General features: G+C 41.3%; 1 protein-coding gene across 4 annotated transcripts in view; it reads right to left on the reverse strand.

Annotated features, from left to right (window-relative positions):
- The window catches only part of MOCOS (molybdenum cofactor sulfurase), a 406903-nt gene that overhangs the window by 56009 nt on the left and 334270 nt on the right, over positions 1–16624 (reverse strand). For all 4 annotated transcript variants that reach the window (XM_090049140.1, XM_090049141.1, XM_090049143.1 and 1 more), the window contains 2 exons: positions 6839–6955; positions 823–1281 (listed from right to left, as the gene is read on the reverse strand). In XM_090049140.1, the coding sequence (XP_089905266.1) occupies positions 823–1281; positions 6839–6955 (576 nt within the window). The remainder of the gene's footprint in view (positions 1–822; positions 1282–6838; positions 6956–16624) is intronic.

Here is a 16624-nt window from a genome sequence, read left to right on the forward strand (position 1 = left end):
TATCATTTGAGAAACCACATTTTAAATGCAGGTGAATTGTCCCTGGCTTTGACCCCAATTTTTCACTCCGATATGAGATAGTGACCTGCTCTGGTAAGTTTTCATAAGGAAAGTTATTCCATTATTGACATTCATTAAATTGCTCCCCAGCATGGCATGAAGCAAAGTCAGATTCTAGGTCACTGTTCAGACCATACACCTATTTCATCATGCATTATTTAAAAAAAAAAGTCACAGCTAAGGTGAGGATATTATTAACTTGGCAAAAAAGCAATTAAAATCTTCAAAGAGTGAACTTTCAAATAGTGCTGCAACACTTAAATGTCATATTTCTGTTGCAAATGTATTTTTAATGATAACATTTCTTTGTAATGTAAATCAGCCTCCTCTCAATTATAACATGTTAATCAAGTTACTTCTCAATTGCTGCATACCCATCAATGCCTGCAAGTCCATCACATGTCATTTTCTAAAAGCATACTAATTACTTTATTATAATTCATTTGAATTTTTGTAGAATCTGACTATTCCTTTTTAATACTACACATTAGATACAGATTTGTATTTTTGGAGAGACAAAAATGTAAGAAATGTGCATTCTATAACTTCAGAAAATCCCTTAAAATTGAAAGTCCCTTAAAATACCTAACTGTGCAGGACCCTGATCTTACAATTTTGAAAAAAATGAGTCCTCTCTTCCCAAAATAAACTCGATCCCACCTACCTCCCACATAGCCTAATGCACAATATTGCCAACAAACAAAGAAACGCATAAAAATGGAAAGCAAAGAAAAATCTCTAAATATTACTTTAAATACATACCTCAAATGCAGAACAAGATTTGATTGGGTAGAGGCAAATGTTGGTGACAATGAATGACTTGTTACTACTGCTGTGTACAGGAACTGCCCACTCAAAAACAGCAGCCCTGGTCCTTTCCAATTCAGTCTCTGGTGGCTGCCACCTGGTAGTCTTCAGCATTGCAGATGAGTTATTCCAGGGTCCAGTGTCTGAGATAATAGTTTTCAGAGACAACACATCTGCATTGTGACAGGAAGCTTGGTCATTCTGTATGGGAGATTCTGCAGACTCTGTAACAGTCTTGGTTGGAGTAGGTTGAGAGGGAAACTCAATGTCTGCTTTGGAGAGTTGGGTGGCTATAATGAACTTTAGAAAGTTTTGTGCATCTTCAAATGTGGACATGTAGCCAAATGATATTCTCACAGACCCAGTGGGACGTCCATCAATTATATCTATGTTATCTCCACAAACATGGCCGGCCTAGTTTGAAAGAAAAAGAAAAAGACACAGAGCTATTAGAATGGTCTTCTCATTTTCTTTCTCCTATTGTTTTACATAGTTTTATATCACACTGTAAAGTCCAGCATTAAGATTCAGTTCCCAAATACAGACAGCAAATATGTTAATAAAATGGAAAAATGGAGATGCTATTAGAGATGAACAGGAAATAATTTGCCTGTCCCATGGAAAATACTAGGATTTCAGAAAAGTTTCTTGATCCACACTGAGACCAAATGGAGACCTTTGAAACTTTATTGCATATAGAACCAACAAGAGTCACCCTCACCACAATGGCTTGGTAACTTTGCCCCTAACCAGGACAGGGTAATGCAGCTTTAAATACCTGCTGTACCTGATTCATGAAGACCATCTTCAAGAGAGATCCCTAACGAATAGCTATTAATTATTCTGGGATGGGTCTCTTAATCTTTTCCTTTTAGAGATGTCCCAGCTCTTATAAATAATCATACATTGGGCATGGTTACACATGAACAAGCTTATCACATTACAAATGAGGGTGGGGACTTGCAGAACACCAACTTTTCCATAGTAGGGGCCCATGAACATGTTCTTAACTTTGACTAGCTTGAAGTTAACCTATTGTAGCTGTTTCAGAGAGGTGAGTTACCATGGGTTAGCTTTCATTTATTGAAGGATGGGAGTGTGCATACAGGCAGTTAGTGCACACAATTTGAGATGCAGCCTTATTCACTTCCCCATGTCTTATCTGTCTGTGCATGCCCAGTCAAGGGGGAAGAAAGAAAGAGAGTTAGAAAGCAAGGGCATGCATTCAAGAGAGACTCTATAAGCTTGTAATTAGGCCTCCAGACCTGTAATTAGGGTGAGCAAAACTGAGCTATACGGTTGGTCTCTCTCTGGTCCAATCATTGAAGCATTCCATCACAAAACCTTTCTAAGAAAAATATCTTCTTTTGGAAAAAAAAAAGAAGTTTCAACTAATGGCATTTTCCAATGAAAAATCATTCTGTTGAAACATGTCCAACCAACTCTAGTCATGATAACCTGGGCCAGTGCTCTCCAACTTCTTAGCAGCCAGGGGCTGTATACCTTGGTGGATGCACACCAGCAGGGGCCATGGCCCCCTCACCTCTCCAGCTGCAAGTTCTTCTAGCACCCTAGCTCACTGCACTGTGCATGTGGGTAGGCAAATGTAGTGGGTGGTTTAGTTTCATGGTTTTCACTTATTTATGCATTCTGCTACATCAAAATTGGAGTTTGACTAGATTATTTACAAGAGGTTTATTTTAAGAAGCAGGAGAGAGGTCACAGTTCACCAAACACTACTTTCATGTATTTGTAGTTTGTTTTTTTTAAATAAAGAAACAAAACAGACAAAGCAACTGTCAAATCTTTAAGTGCAGAGTGACAATTTTCATCCTACTCTGTCTTGCCTGCTCAGACAACAGAAAAGAAACAACATTTACATAATTAGGTAATATCTGATTACATACATGTAAACCTTCTGCCAGGAGTTCACAGCTGTAGAAACCAGGTTCACTACAGCTAGCTTCATGCTTGCTAAATAACTAAATTTACTTGAGACTCTACCAGGAAAGCCGGGAAAACTTTCCTTGTAAGACCTGAAGAAGTAAAACTTCCTTATTCAGAAGTGATCAGTGACAGTGGAAAGAAATAGTTATGTGAGAAAAAGGAGCGCATTCATGAAGTTTGAAAATGTATCAAAAGAACACATCTGGAAATGTAGGGGAAAATATGACCAACAGTCCTTGTCTGTGACTTTGGCAATAGTCTAACTCCATCTACAGGTGAGACTGTCCCAAGAGTCTTGTTGTATCATCAAGGCCCACTTGCAGATTGCATCAGCCAGTAATGATAGACCAAAAGTTTCTGCCCAGGTTTGTCTCCAGTTTCAAGTGAACAACTTGTCTGACTCTGATTGGAGGCTTCTTCATCTCCTCAACTTTAGTAATTCAGCTGTATTAAGGTGCTGGCTAAATAGGACCTTAAAGTCCAATCAGCTCTGTGATCACAGCTGATCTTTGATTTGGATGACCTTTTCTGACAGAATCTAGCCCTCTATGCCACTTTCCAGTACAGTCCTCATTTTGTGTTGTCTGTCTCTCCCTTGGGGGGAGAAAGGGGTGAGGGGACAACAAAGCAGAGTTTCTTTGGCTGCTTGGGAGTGAGCATTTCACCATCAAAACGGACCACTCTCCTCCCTGTGACCATCCCTGGGAGCAGAAAAAATAAGTCTAAGTTTAACTACAGATATTTTAAAAATTTCCAATAGTCAATTCAATTCCAAATCCAGAAGAGCAAAGTTCCATAGCTATAAGTATGTATGGGTCAAATGTTTTCAACAGGCCCAGCATCCTACATATAAATCCCAGACCTGCAGGCCTGGAAGTTCAGACCGTCCCTATATCCAGGCTGGCCCCCTACAGTGAAAGTCCCAGGTCTGGAGGCTTGGGACTTCAGATGCCCCCGTCATGCTTGATTTTGGCCAAAAGACCTCTCCCCATTGAGACATGGTGACAGAGCAGAAGAATTGTGCCATGATGCCCCAATAGAAGTGAATTTTGAGTTTCACTATGGTGTCATAATGAGGGCCAATTCCAGTCAACCCAGGAGTAAAATAGGTTCTTTGGGAGTCAAAGATGGTCAGACACGATACCAGCCATATCCCTCCTCTGTGTGATGGGGGCTGCATGTGGGGGGTGCAACTGCCAACCAATGGCCAGTGTTGAACTGGTGGGGGAGCACTTAGAACTGTTGGCTACAAAGAGCCAACTTTCAGGATCCTTAAAATTCTAGTTTATTAAACAGATGTGCAATGATTTAATATGGTCCATGTTTATAACGGACCTCTGCCCTTGATTCCCCAAACTGTCAGTAAAGGAAGTCTGGACAGGAAGCCTATGTAATATAATAAAGCTTTCTATGGTAAACAAAGCTCTTGCCCCTTTTCATCTTTAGAGGGAGTAGAGAACTCCTTCTTATCAGAACTTCTGGACATATAATTGCAGCACTCATACATTTATGGAACATATCGAAAGTTCTTTTTGAATTTATAAGGAAAATATGGATTAGTACAACCATTTTTTTAAAGTGCCTTTAATAAGCTTTTGGATTTTCTCCCAGTATATTTATTGTAATATCAAATGATGACATGTTTACAACCATGAAGTCTCTCATGTTTTATTATAACATATGCTATATACTTAACTAAGAATTTGAATGACAATTAGTAGAAAATATCAGTTACAAGGCAGAGCAAGCAATTTGTTCAGACACAGATGGCATCTGTTACCCACATCTAGCATACTAGTAATCTAAGTAGACATGCTGTATATACATATAATTCTCTAAGCTAACATAATTATCTCAGTCTTTCAGTTCATTTTTGTGTTTGTTTTCTCTTGGTAGGATTTATTTCTGTTCCAGACTATAACTTACAACAGAGGTGGCTAATCTGTGGCACAAGTGTCACCAGTGGCCCGGGTAGCCTTTGTGTGTGATGCATGTGGCAGACTGTGGGGAGGGGCAGGCAGTACAATGGCAGAGATGGCAGGAAGCAGAAAGGAGAGCAGCAGGTTGGGCAGATGGAAGGGATTGGAGTGATAATCAAGGAAGTTGTGGAGCTAATTTGTGGTATGTCTTCCAAAAAGGTTGGCCCCTACCGTCCTACAGTATGGAAAGACCAACTCCATCACTATGATCATTAGCAAAGACTATTAGATAATTAAATACATTAGCTATACATCCAAGCTATAGCATTAGATATGTTTGGGAATTTAAATTACTATTCTACAGGGGATACTGACATTTGGGCTGCTTGCACATGTCATGGGGGTTTAATTTGGTTTAGTTCTCCTTAAATTGAAACAGTGGGTTTTTAAAAACACTGCTTCAATTTAGGGAGAATTAAACCAAACCAACACCCCATGGCAGTACACAAGGCTGAGGGCCAGATCCTTACTTGCTTCTTCGGCAGCTGGTGATGGACCAAGCGGTCCCTGAGCTGCGCAGGGACCCCCCAGGTGACACCCGCCTGCTGGCACCCAACCTGGGGTGCTGACGCCACAGAGGAAAGTACTGGCTCCCCTGCAGCCTTGGAGGAAACCACTGGGTCCCTGCACAGCTCAGGCAGGCAGGCAGGCTCCGGGGAGATGGGGAGAAAAAAAAAGGATCAGGCTCACCACTTTTTTTTCCCCTTCAGTGGACCCTACCTGCACAGGCTGCCGCCGGGTCCCGCAGCCCTTGGGCTGCACGAGGACCACCAAGCCCTGAGCACGTCAGCTTCCAGTGCCCTGGGCACAATTTTAGTTTGTTAGGTAGCAAACTAAAATACCTTGGAGCTGTTTTATGTTGCTAGGTACCAAAGTCATTTAAAGCAGAATACGCTGCAAGGGTGCAAACAGCAACCCTGTTAAAGTGGTAGAAAAGGGCATTTAAGCTACTTTAAAGGCCAATTTTGTGGCATGTACAAAGGCCCTTGGATTTTTTTTCTTCTTGAGTCAAGACAAAGAACCAAAATCTCAAAATTTTAAAAGAACCAAAACTATGAAAAGAAAGAATTTAGGGCCATCAAATGTTTTATTGAAATACTATGAAGCATACACTTTCACTAACATAATTTTAGTAATTAAAATATAAAATACAATATATATAGTAACAGAGGAATAAGATTAACATAAATCCTATTAAAATTTAAACTGTTATAAATTAGTGTAATATAGAAGTCTAATTGAATTGAATTGAAATGCCACTATTGAAACAAAATATTTTGACTTTGTCAAAATGAAATGCTTCAAATTCTTCTGGTAAAAAATAAGTGTCAGAACATCTTTCTTTAAATGGCAAATGAAGCCACTAAAATTTTTTCACCCAGCTCTAATATTGCTGCATCACTGATAATGCAAGCACTACAGGGGAAAGCTACCATGAGTAAAGAAGTGTTAAGATAAAGTTTAGTGAAAAATAGAACATAAGACAAATTGCCCTGCAGAAAATAATAACTGGATGCCAAAATGTAGAAGATTTGCACCCTCAGACTGTGTCCACATGAGTGCAATCATGTGGTATGGGGTGCCACAGACATGTCTGCAGTGCCTCATACTATACATTCAGCTGTTCACCACATTGCAATGTAGTGGTGAAGTGCTTTTTCTGACCCCAGGAGATCCAGGGGTAAAAAAACCTCCACAAAAAAAGGTGGACTGGCACATGCATGGGCAGTGCGTGCCATCCAAAACCAGAGCTTGGCTGGCTGCCATACTCTAGCTGCTCACCAGGCTCTGAGCAGCAGGATCGCAGCTGCTGCAGCCCGAGAACGCCCTCAGGACCCCAGGTGAGGCTGCTGGGGCCCACACACTGCTCCCCTACCTTACCCAGGGTAACCTGCCACATGCCAGAGGGCCCATGGCACAGGTGTTCCCTGGGTGATAAGTTCTTGCCCCTGGGGAAACGGATTTAACAAAGTTGAGTTCTTCTTTCTTTCACCCCTCTTGTTTTGCAGTAATTTCCCTTAGTCTCACTTGGATTTGGTACTGACCTGAAGGTTCCTTTTGATATCCTCATTGCTGATCCCCAAATGCTGCTGGCAGGCACCTGTGTTACAAAAGCAACCTGTACGGACATGTATGTTGTAGAGACTAGCCATCTTGTCCACCTTTAAAGATTCAACAGAAAACAAAAAAAAGATAACAGATATATTAAATGATATGTAAAGTCTTACAGCACAGATTGACATTGCTTGATGTTAACTACCTGCTCAGTTGTTGTAGCCAACAGTGAGGGAAATGGAATTTTAGCCTTTTTATTTCAAATGAAGGTAAATAACAAAAAAAGAAGAAATATGGTGTCATGGGAGAGAGGGAGCATGTACACAGTTATTCGCCCTGCTCCTCCAAATGTTGGGACATGCTTAATGAACCTAACATGAATAGGTTCATTAAAATCAGTAAGGCTAATCGCAGACTCAAGATTGAATGCGTCTTTGCATGATTGGTACCGTACTAATCTGCAGCTGAATGGAAACACAAAACACAAAATAGCAGGTGCCTCTCCATGACAGTGGGGATGGAGAGATCTTCTCTTCAATTAAAGGTGCTATGTGCAGCACAGAGAATGACTTCTTTGCTTAAGGATCATCCTTTTGCCTGTTTTTGTACATCCTCTAGCATCATGAGGTCATGCTCTATGACCAGTGCTCTCATAATTGCTACTGCACTGAAATTAACATCTAATTTCCCTAACACATCTACATCCCATAAAACAGAGGCATAACTGGCAATTTTGGCACCGGGGTAGAGGTGCTAGAGAATGGGAGATGGAGTGGGGAAGGTGCTGAGTGCTTGAGAGTCCCTCTAAGACCTTCCCTGCTACTACCATGGCATGGATTCCTTGGGGGCTTCTTTTCTGGTACGCTCTCTAAATCAGCACCTGAGACTGGTGCCCCCCTTGCCAAGCCTTAACTGTTATTTCATGTATTGAAATATTTCTAAAAGTACCAGGAAAAATACTAAATAGTTAATGGGTACAGATATAATAATTATCAATGAATAATTGAGATGAATAAATTATGTGAAGAATGACAGAATGAATGTGTAGGTGGCCAGGGGAAACAGCAGAACATATCTGCCTGGGTATTAACTAAAGTTGATTTTGAAAAGCAATAACAGCAGCTGTAAGAACAGTATATGACACGGACTGTTTGCGTTTATTTCCATTATAGGAGTGACCAAAGGCCTCAGTCAGGACTGGGACTCAGTTGGAAGGAAGGACATGCAGACATTCATATATGAGCCTAGAGCTTGGTTAACTTGCATTCGAGTCTCTGCTTCACCACAAACTTCCTGTATAACCTTAGGCTAGGGGTTCTCAGACTCTGTGATACCACGACTCCATAAAATAATATATAAATGTATGCAACCCCCATGATTAAAACTATTGATTTTGCACTCGTACTCAATCACACACAATTGAATTGTTGACAGATAAATACTGAGCCCCACTAACCTGTACATGCTGAGATTAGAAAACACAAGAGATACTTCCAATGTGGGCGAGTCCAAGGACATATGCGTCACCTCTGGGGGAGGGAAGCAGGCAGAGTGTTTGTACTTTGGGAAGGGAAAAGAAGTTTGGACCCCTTTTTAAGTTGCTCGCGATGCTCTGGGGGTTCGCTTTAGGGAATTTCCATAATCTCTCTGTGCTACCATTTTCCATCAGCTAAACAGGGAAAATAGCATTTTCCCTGCCCTGCAGAGTGGTTGTGAGGATAAATATAGTATAGATTATAAGGTGCTCCTTAGATGCCACTGATATCAGGGGAGGCAAAATCTACAGTTTTAAATATGCTGTGGTTTTTGTCTCCTGGCCGATCAGCAGCAAGTGGTGGGGCTGCCAGGGCCCCTTCACCAATCGCAGGTGCAGGGGGCCGTGGTGAAGCCAGGAAGATTGAATGAGCCGCTGCAAGGTACACTTCCACTGTGATTTTGGTAGGTCCCTCCTCATAAGTATCTAACTGTAGGCAAGGCATATATCAACAGTTGAATGTGATAAATTCTAAACATTTTTGTTTTATATTTCAACATAAAACTCCCGAATGGAAATGTTTATGATTTTCAAGCTCAATTTTCTATGTACTGACATGGTGAATCTATGATTTCCTCCCAAAATACACCAATGTAAACATATAACTTTAATTTTTGAGCTGCTTTAGGTTGTTTGTAGACAACACTTTAAAGAGGGTTTAAAGCAGGTTAAATGCCTTTTGCACAACTTTAATGGCATTGCTGTTTGCATGAGTTTGCAAATTTGGCAGAGTATTGGGTATTAATTCCAGCCTTTGTAGCACATTCAGTGGTGTAATGTGCCTTAAATGTCTTTGGGATGTATCAAATAACTTTGTGGTGCTGCAAAGTAAAACACTGCCGAGGAGTTTTAGTTTCTTACCCTACAGTCAAAGGGGGAAGCACCAGGCTCCGTGTGGCTCAGGGGGTATGCAGGCAGCCTGGATACCTGGCAGCAGCCTGGGAAGGCAGGCTTCACAGAAAGAAAAAAAGAAGTGGGGAGCCTGATTTTTTTCCCCCCCAGAGCCTACCTGCCTGCCTGAGTTGCATGGGGGCCTGGTGCTTCCCTCCATGGCAGCGGTGCCCACCAGGACTATCTGAGCTGGGTGCCTGTGGGCAGGTGCTGCCTGGAGGGGGGCTGCTGCTGTTGCAGAGGGAAGCACCATCCCCTTTCCACAGCTCAGGGATCGCTCTGCCTGCCAGCAGCTTTCTTTCCCCACCCCACCGGTGGAGAGGCAAGTAAGGATTAGGCTCCAACAAGGGTGTACACAACACGGGGGTTTACTTTGCCCTGAATTAAAGCATTTTTAAAAAAACCCCACTGTTTTAATTGAGGGCAAAATAAACCCCCGTGTTGTCTACAAATGGCTTACATCTAGAAATAAATTGTCTATTTAAAAAAAAGTCGAATATCATAATATACGCTAATAGCCTTATCAATGTCAGATTTGTATAGCAGGAGTGAATAATATAGTGGTTAGATCAGGGGACTGGAAGTTAGGATTTCCTGACGTACTCTTCTTAAGTTTACCAAATTTGTCCATAAAAAAACTAAGGTCTTTTGACAGCCGTCACATTCCATTATCACAACTGCTTAAAGGATCAATCCCTGAATTAGAGTTTAGTGCAACGTTCAATTAAACTATGCTGATATTTGTCCACAGTGAACACAATCCAGATGAAATTTGGCACACATGTAAAGATGTTAGAGACCTTTCACATGTTTGACAAGATGGCTTTTTTGCAAGCATGCTAGGTGAACTATTTGATTCTTAGAATATTTCATGTTTCCAGTGTAGAAGAGTGATTACATCTGTGTCAAATGGGCACAGAAAGGTTGTAAGACACTTTCAAAATGAAACAGGGATCCCTTTTATACCCACTCGCTATATCTATATTAAACAAGATGTAAGACAATCTGACAATCTGATTCCACAAACAGCCTGTTATAACAGTAAAGATATTTTAAAATTTAATTAACTGTCTTTTAATTGGTCTGTTTACATGCTCAACATTGCTGTGTTTATGTAGGATATAAGTGCTAAAACCAGAAAACTACCCAACCCTTGTATCTTAGTGTATAGCAGCTTGCACATGAAATTGAGGCACTTGACATGCCAAGATTGCCTTGTGATATCTCTGTTTACATTGCATTTACTATTTTGGGGTTAGATATTTGAACTGAGGTATGTTCTACAGTTTATATTGACTTACATAAGTATCCTTATAATAACATTTCATAATGTTAGCTATGCAAAGAAAAGGTAAAATTCTCAAAATCACTGAAGTGATTTAAAAGCCTAAGTAACGGTGGTCCAGATTTTTACATGGAAATTTAGGTACTTGTTCCCAGTGGGATTCAGATACCTAAATATCTTAAAATTTTGGTCATTAGGTCAGCCCTAGATAGGACAGAGCTGATTTTAATGAGATTCCACATGGAACTAGTGGATCCTTTTACACAGACTTTAAAACACCAAAACAATATGTAACAGGAGTCTTAAATAGAAGAACAGGCAAAAATGGGTGTGAACAGAGCCACGCTTCTATTATTCATGTAGCGCTAGCTGTAACCCTAATGTTGGTAAAGTAAGAGGGCCCTAATCCTGATAGGGATCTTGATGCCATAATGTACTATTATAGAGTATGGTTGAGAGGCATCTCAGCACCCTTTACTGGCTGTCTAGTGTCTGTGGACTCAGTTGCTGGGAGCCTTCTTTCTTGCTTGGGTGCTACCTTTGAAGGTCTCTTGGGAATCTGCATTGGGAGATGGCTCACTTCACCCAAAGTACCACAGACCCCATGATTCTCACAGCACTAGGTGTCTGGTAGACTTTACTCATGGTCTCCAACCTCCCCTTTAACCATGCCCATGCCTCGCAGAAGTTATGCCTTGTCACATCAGTGGGCCTCAGCCCTAGTCTCATCTCAGGCCACTCTATAGTTTCATAGTTTCTACGGCTGGAAGGGACCTGAGTAAATCATCTAGTCCAACCCCCTGCCATGGCAGGAAAGAGTACTGCGGTCAAACAACCCCAGCAAGGTGTACATCTAGCCTCCTCTTAAAGACCCCCAGGGTAGGAGCCAGCACCGCTTCTCTTGGAAATTGGTTCCAGATCCTAGCTGCCCTGACCATGAAGTAGCGCCTCCTGATATCTCTAGGCCCCTATGTCCCATGTTGGACCTTAGTTTTCTCAGTTTCCACCCTGAATTTAAAATGACCTCCCAAAACAATTAGATTCTATACATGGAAAATGTATGAATTTACAATTTTCCATGTACAGAATATAATTCTTGGAGGATAATTTTAAATTTATCCCCACTACCACTGCAACAGGGAAAGCAGTGGTAGCAGGGCAAGTGGTGTGGGTGGGTGGGGCACACAGTGGGTATGGTTGTTGGGGGGCATACAGCTGGGCAAGTTGGGGTGGGGGGGAAATGGTGGGGGAAGCAGTGGGGCATACAGCAGCTGTGGCTCCAGCCCAACTCAGGGTTGAAGCCTGAGCTTGAGCCAGAGCCACAGAACTGCCTACCCCCTCCTCCCCACATACCATGTACTTGATTCCAAGATGAAAGATGTTAAATGGGGGGGGGAGGGCGGGGATGACCTTGTCTTGGAATTAAGTAAATATGCTACATCTCTCTTTGTAGTCCTATTGACAACTATAGGTTTAGCTCACCTGAATAAGTCACTCCTTTCTGTGTAAGTATTTGCAGGTCATTATGCATACTACAATATTTTATTATGGGTATATCTACAATACATCCCCAGGGTGTCCCAACAGCATTTTTGAGAACATTGTGGTTGCTTGCTCCTGATAAACCCAGAAATGTGGCAGTGATGCCACTCTGGGACTTTCTCTTCTGGTTGTTCATGGGATCTTGGTCTCTGACATGCCTCAGAGTAGTGGCTGGGGAAAACCCTAAAGTGCGTTCAACTGGTAGATTTCTGGGTTTGGTGCATGGCAGTGATAGTGTTGCATGGGAACATCCCTACATGGCCCTACCAGAGATGCAGTGGATGAAAACTTGGGGCAGCTCTCTCACTGATGCTTCATAGTGCAACAGCATTCCTCTGAAGTCTTTTATTTTTAGAATACATTGTTTCTGGTAGCTGTGCAAAAAGTTACCAGGAAACAGTGACATTAAAATACATTAGAAAAACAACATTCTGGACTGAGCAAAAAACCCTGTGCTTCAGAAAAGAAAGCAGCGAGATTGTGCAGAGATGGGTACTGTGCCATAATTTTCATTACAACTGCTAGATGTGACCCAAATAACTATTCATCTCCTGATTGGCAAGCTTAGTGAAAAATCAACCCCCCAAATCTCTATTTATGTTTAGTGCTTTCGATTGACTACAGTATTTGAGATATGTTTCTCAAATCAAAGGTATAGTAAAAGACATCTATTGAGAGAGACTGTTGTGGTGCCATTAACTTTGTTTTGTCAGGAGACTTTAATCTGGGAACGGTGACATTTTTGTGAGTTATTTTTTCATTTAGATGAGAAAAGTTGTCATCCTGACATAACAAGGTTTGCCATGCTTCTAGTGACTTGTGGGTAGATCTATCATTCAGTTAATGATGACAAGCAAGGCAAAATCATGACAGTTATTTCACTGCTGAATGTGTTCAGCCTTTGCTTTGGTTTGCTCAGTGTATTGAAAGCTTTAATACAAATTGATAATCTTTGTAAAAAAAACAAAAAACCTTCTCACTGCTTTAACCGTCTTGCTTTTAGAATTAGAGTCGGTTTAAAGATTGAGTTGCTATACCTTGAGTCCAGGACATGTTTAGCTCTAGATTTCTTTTTCTGTCATTGTCAAAGAAATCAACATTATTTTACAATGCAGGATCTGAGCTTTTATTCATATGAGTGTGAATCAGGGTTCAGAGGGAAAAGTTTGCAACTTAAGACAAAACCCTACTCAAATAATGCTCTTGAGTGATTCATGTTGATCTGAGATTACAATAGCTCAAGGATTATTAGAACAGCAACAAATGACACCAAAATAGGAAACAGAGATAATTATTTGTAAGTGAAAGATATGTTAGGTATATCCTTTAGGTTAAGTACAGACATTCAGGGGGAGGTTAAATTGATTCAAAATGGCTGCCAGGTATTAAGTAATTCAGGATGGGGGAGCTAGTGGGGTGTTGGGAGCTGACAGGGGATGGGGAGAGGTGTGACTCATAGGCAGGTGGGGGGGCAGGTATGATTTGCAGGTGGGGTAGGCAAGGTGTAACCCATAAGTGGGGTGGACAGAGCCGACACGGCCTGTGGGCAGGGTGTGTGGGGCCAGCATGACCCACGGTTGGGTTGGGCGGGGCAGGTGTGACCCACAGGTGAGGTGGGCAGCGCCAGCACAACCCATGAATGGGGTCGGTAGGAGCACCATGACCCATGGGTGGGACCAGCAAAACCCACAGATGGGGACGGCAGGACCAGTGTGACCCTTAAGGGGTGGGGCGCAGGCATTACCCGTGGGTTCATACCTCCCAACCCTCCCTCTCCCAGGACTTACTTGCTTATCTTTGGCAATGGTGAATGCTGATAAAAGCAGCTGCATCCCAAGCGGCTTGTGGGACAGGAGTTGACAGGGCTGGCTGGTTATGGGGGGCGGAGCAAGAGGCCAGGGGGGCAAAAAATAGCCCACTGTGGGAGGGGTGTGTGAAAAGAGCAGCCCCAGGGCTGAGACTAGTAGCTGGGTTTTCCCAGCCCTGGGGCTGCGCAGGTAAATTGTACAGAAGTTCCATGCACTGGTTTGGCCTAAATTGAATACGTTTGATGCTATATGGATCCAGATTTATCTTAAACCTGGTTCTGCAACTTTTAGACCAGTTTATGTGCATGGAACTTCTGTAAAGTTTACAGGTCTAGACTGATTGCTGGTCACTGAGACTAGGTCTGTAAGTATAAGGTCAGCACCAGAATGAGCTAAATTAAATTGGATTGACATTCTGAACCTGATTTAACCTCCCTAAATGTCTGTATTTAGCCTTAGTATTAATCAAACAGAACTCCATTATAAACCTGTAGGAAACAAATTCACAAGACTATCCTGCAATTTTTATTCATGCAATACATTCCCTTCCATTACAACCACCTGGATTACTTGAATGAGTTGAGGTTGAAAGTCCCTATGTCCTTTGAACCAATGTTTGAATTTCCTTGGACATATGCTGTTAGGTCTCATTGCTCAACTCTACCTGAAAAATGCTACTTAGGCTGCTAAGTTAATCTCTTTCAGTAGTGTTACCATATAGCAAAGTAAATAAACCATCTGTTAGAGTTCGTTTAAATGAAAAAAGGCCTTATTTAAATAAAATGCATTAAAAATTGCCACAAGGAGCAATAATAGGTTTAAAGCTATAGGTCATATAGGCAAATAGTGTTTGCCACTGATGTAATGATACCAGATGCTGACTTTTAGGAGCCAGGGATGTGTTCATCAATAAAAGCATGGAAGTGTGAAAAGTGTTACTAGTAGTGTTTGAGTGGTTCCCTAGGTCTTATATTTGGTCTCTTGTAGCTTGATGATAACAATTAAATTGCAAATATATATACAATACACATACACATATTCTGTTTATGTGGGTGATGGAGAGATCTTGCAGCATTTCTATCGATTCTAGAGTGAATGTGCTGGTAACTTAGACACCAAATAGACCAACAATCCTTCTTGGCAGCCAGCCCTTAGTGGCCATTCCCTTTTCTGAAGTGCTTTACTTTGGGCCTGATTCTGTGCGGTGCTGTGCACCTCATAAGATGTAATGAATACCTTTCAGTGTCTCTTGCCTTCAGTGGAAGGTAAAGATGCCCATCAGCTTCAAAGGCTGGAGCCCTTGTGCTTTTAAGAGAGAAAAAGGAAATAGCAGGAAAATAATACACCTGTTTGTTTTTTCTTGGTTAAGATTTTTATAGTTATCCAAATTATTGTTTTTCTGAGCTGATTTCTGTTGCAGCCACAGTCTGGTTCCTTGTGAAGCTTTCTTCAGTGATGGCATTTGGTTTGACGACAATCCATTTTAGATGGATTTTTATATGTTTTTTTTTTGCTGTAGTTCAACAAAAGCCAAGTAGGGTCAGGAAACAGATCCAAAGGGAAATCCAAAGTCAGAGTCTAGGGATAGAACCAAACTGGGGTCAGGAACCAGGAAAAGCATTGGATACAGGAACCAGGAGGCTTACCACAGCAGACTGTTAGCTGGCCTGGACTAAATGGGGAGGTTGAGTTCCTAGTAATCAGTCAGGAAGCCGACTTACGGCTGCCTAGGCAATTAGTTAGCTCAGGCTGTGCTGCCTGCTATGGTCCCTGACTCACTATAGTTCTATGAATAGGCTATACAGCATAATCATTACTGCAAGTAGACCTGAAACATATGATAGTAAGGATTTATGGGTACCATATGGCCTTTTTTTAAAATCATGTTGGCATTTTAATTAAAAGAGTGAAAGATCCACTTCAATAAATTCCTTTAAAAATCCCAGTCTAAAGGAATGGACAGAGTTTATAGCACTTCAAGCAACTTTAAAATGCTACAAAAATTGAGTGGACAGGTAATACACAAGACTACCAAGCGACAAGACAGCCCAAACCATATAAAAATGACTCTGGATGAAACAGGGATGACTCTGAAATGTTTCACCATGACATGCTAGTTGGGAGGCAATTGTGCATGTATAGGTACTGAAGTGCTATAAAATAAAAGTACTTCCAAAGAAGGCAGACTTTGAAGTGTTTTTTATTTCTATCTTTCCATACTTTTAGTACTCCTCGCAGAATCCAATTCCACTGCTATTGTTGATACAAGTGGTCTCTAATCATGTGAATAGTTCCATTAAACAAAATTATTCATATGAGTCAAGACTAGACCCATAAACTGAGAGATGGAAAAAAAGCCACTCATAATTCAAGAAGGCTCACCACAACGGTAGGTTTTCTCCATGAGGAACAGCAATAGTATTATCATGGAGGAATTTGGGAAGCAGTGTGTTTCTGGATTTGGTGTGTTAGATAGATTCGCTCATCACAAGTATTTAACTGTCTGGTTATAAAACTGCTTTCAGAATACTCTTCTGCTAATCAGTTGGTAAATTAATACACTGATTTATGGCACGAAATTAGAGAGAAAGTCAGTTAGCTCCTTCTGTCACCCAACTTTTGACTGTGAAATGTCATTGCTGCCGAGGATGCATACTTAATTTTGTTTAATATAATTTAATCCAGAAGTAGGATAGAAAAGAAATTATCACTTGTT

Source organism: Crocodylus siamensis, chromosome 5 (genome assembly GCF_052110815.1).
Source record: "Crocodylus siamensis isolate JL-2025a chromosome 5, ASM5211081v1, whole genome shotgun sequence".
Lineage (NCBI taxonomy): Eukaryota > Metazoa > Chordata > Crocodylia > Crocodylidae > Crocodylus > Crocodylus siamensis.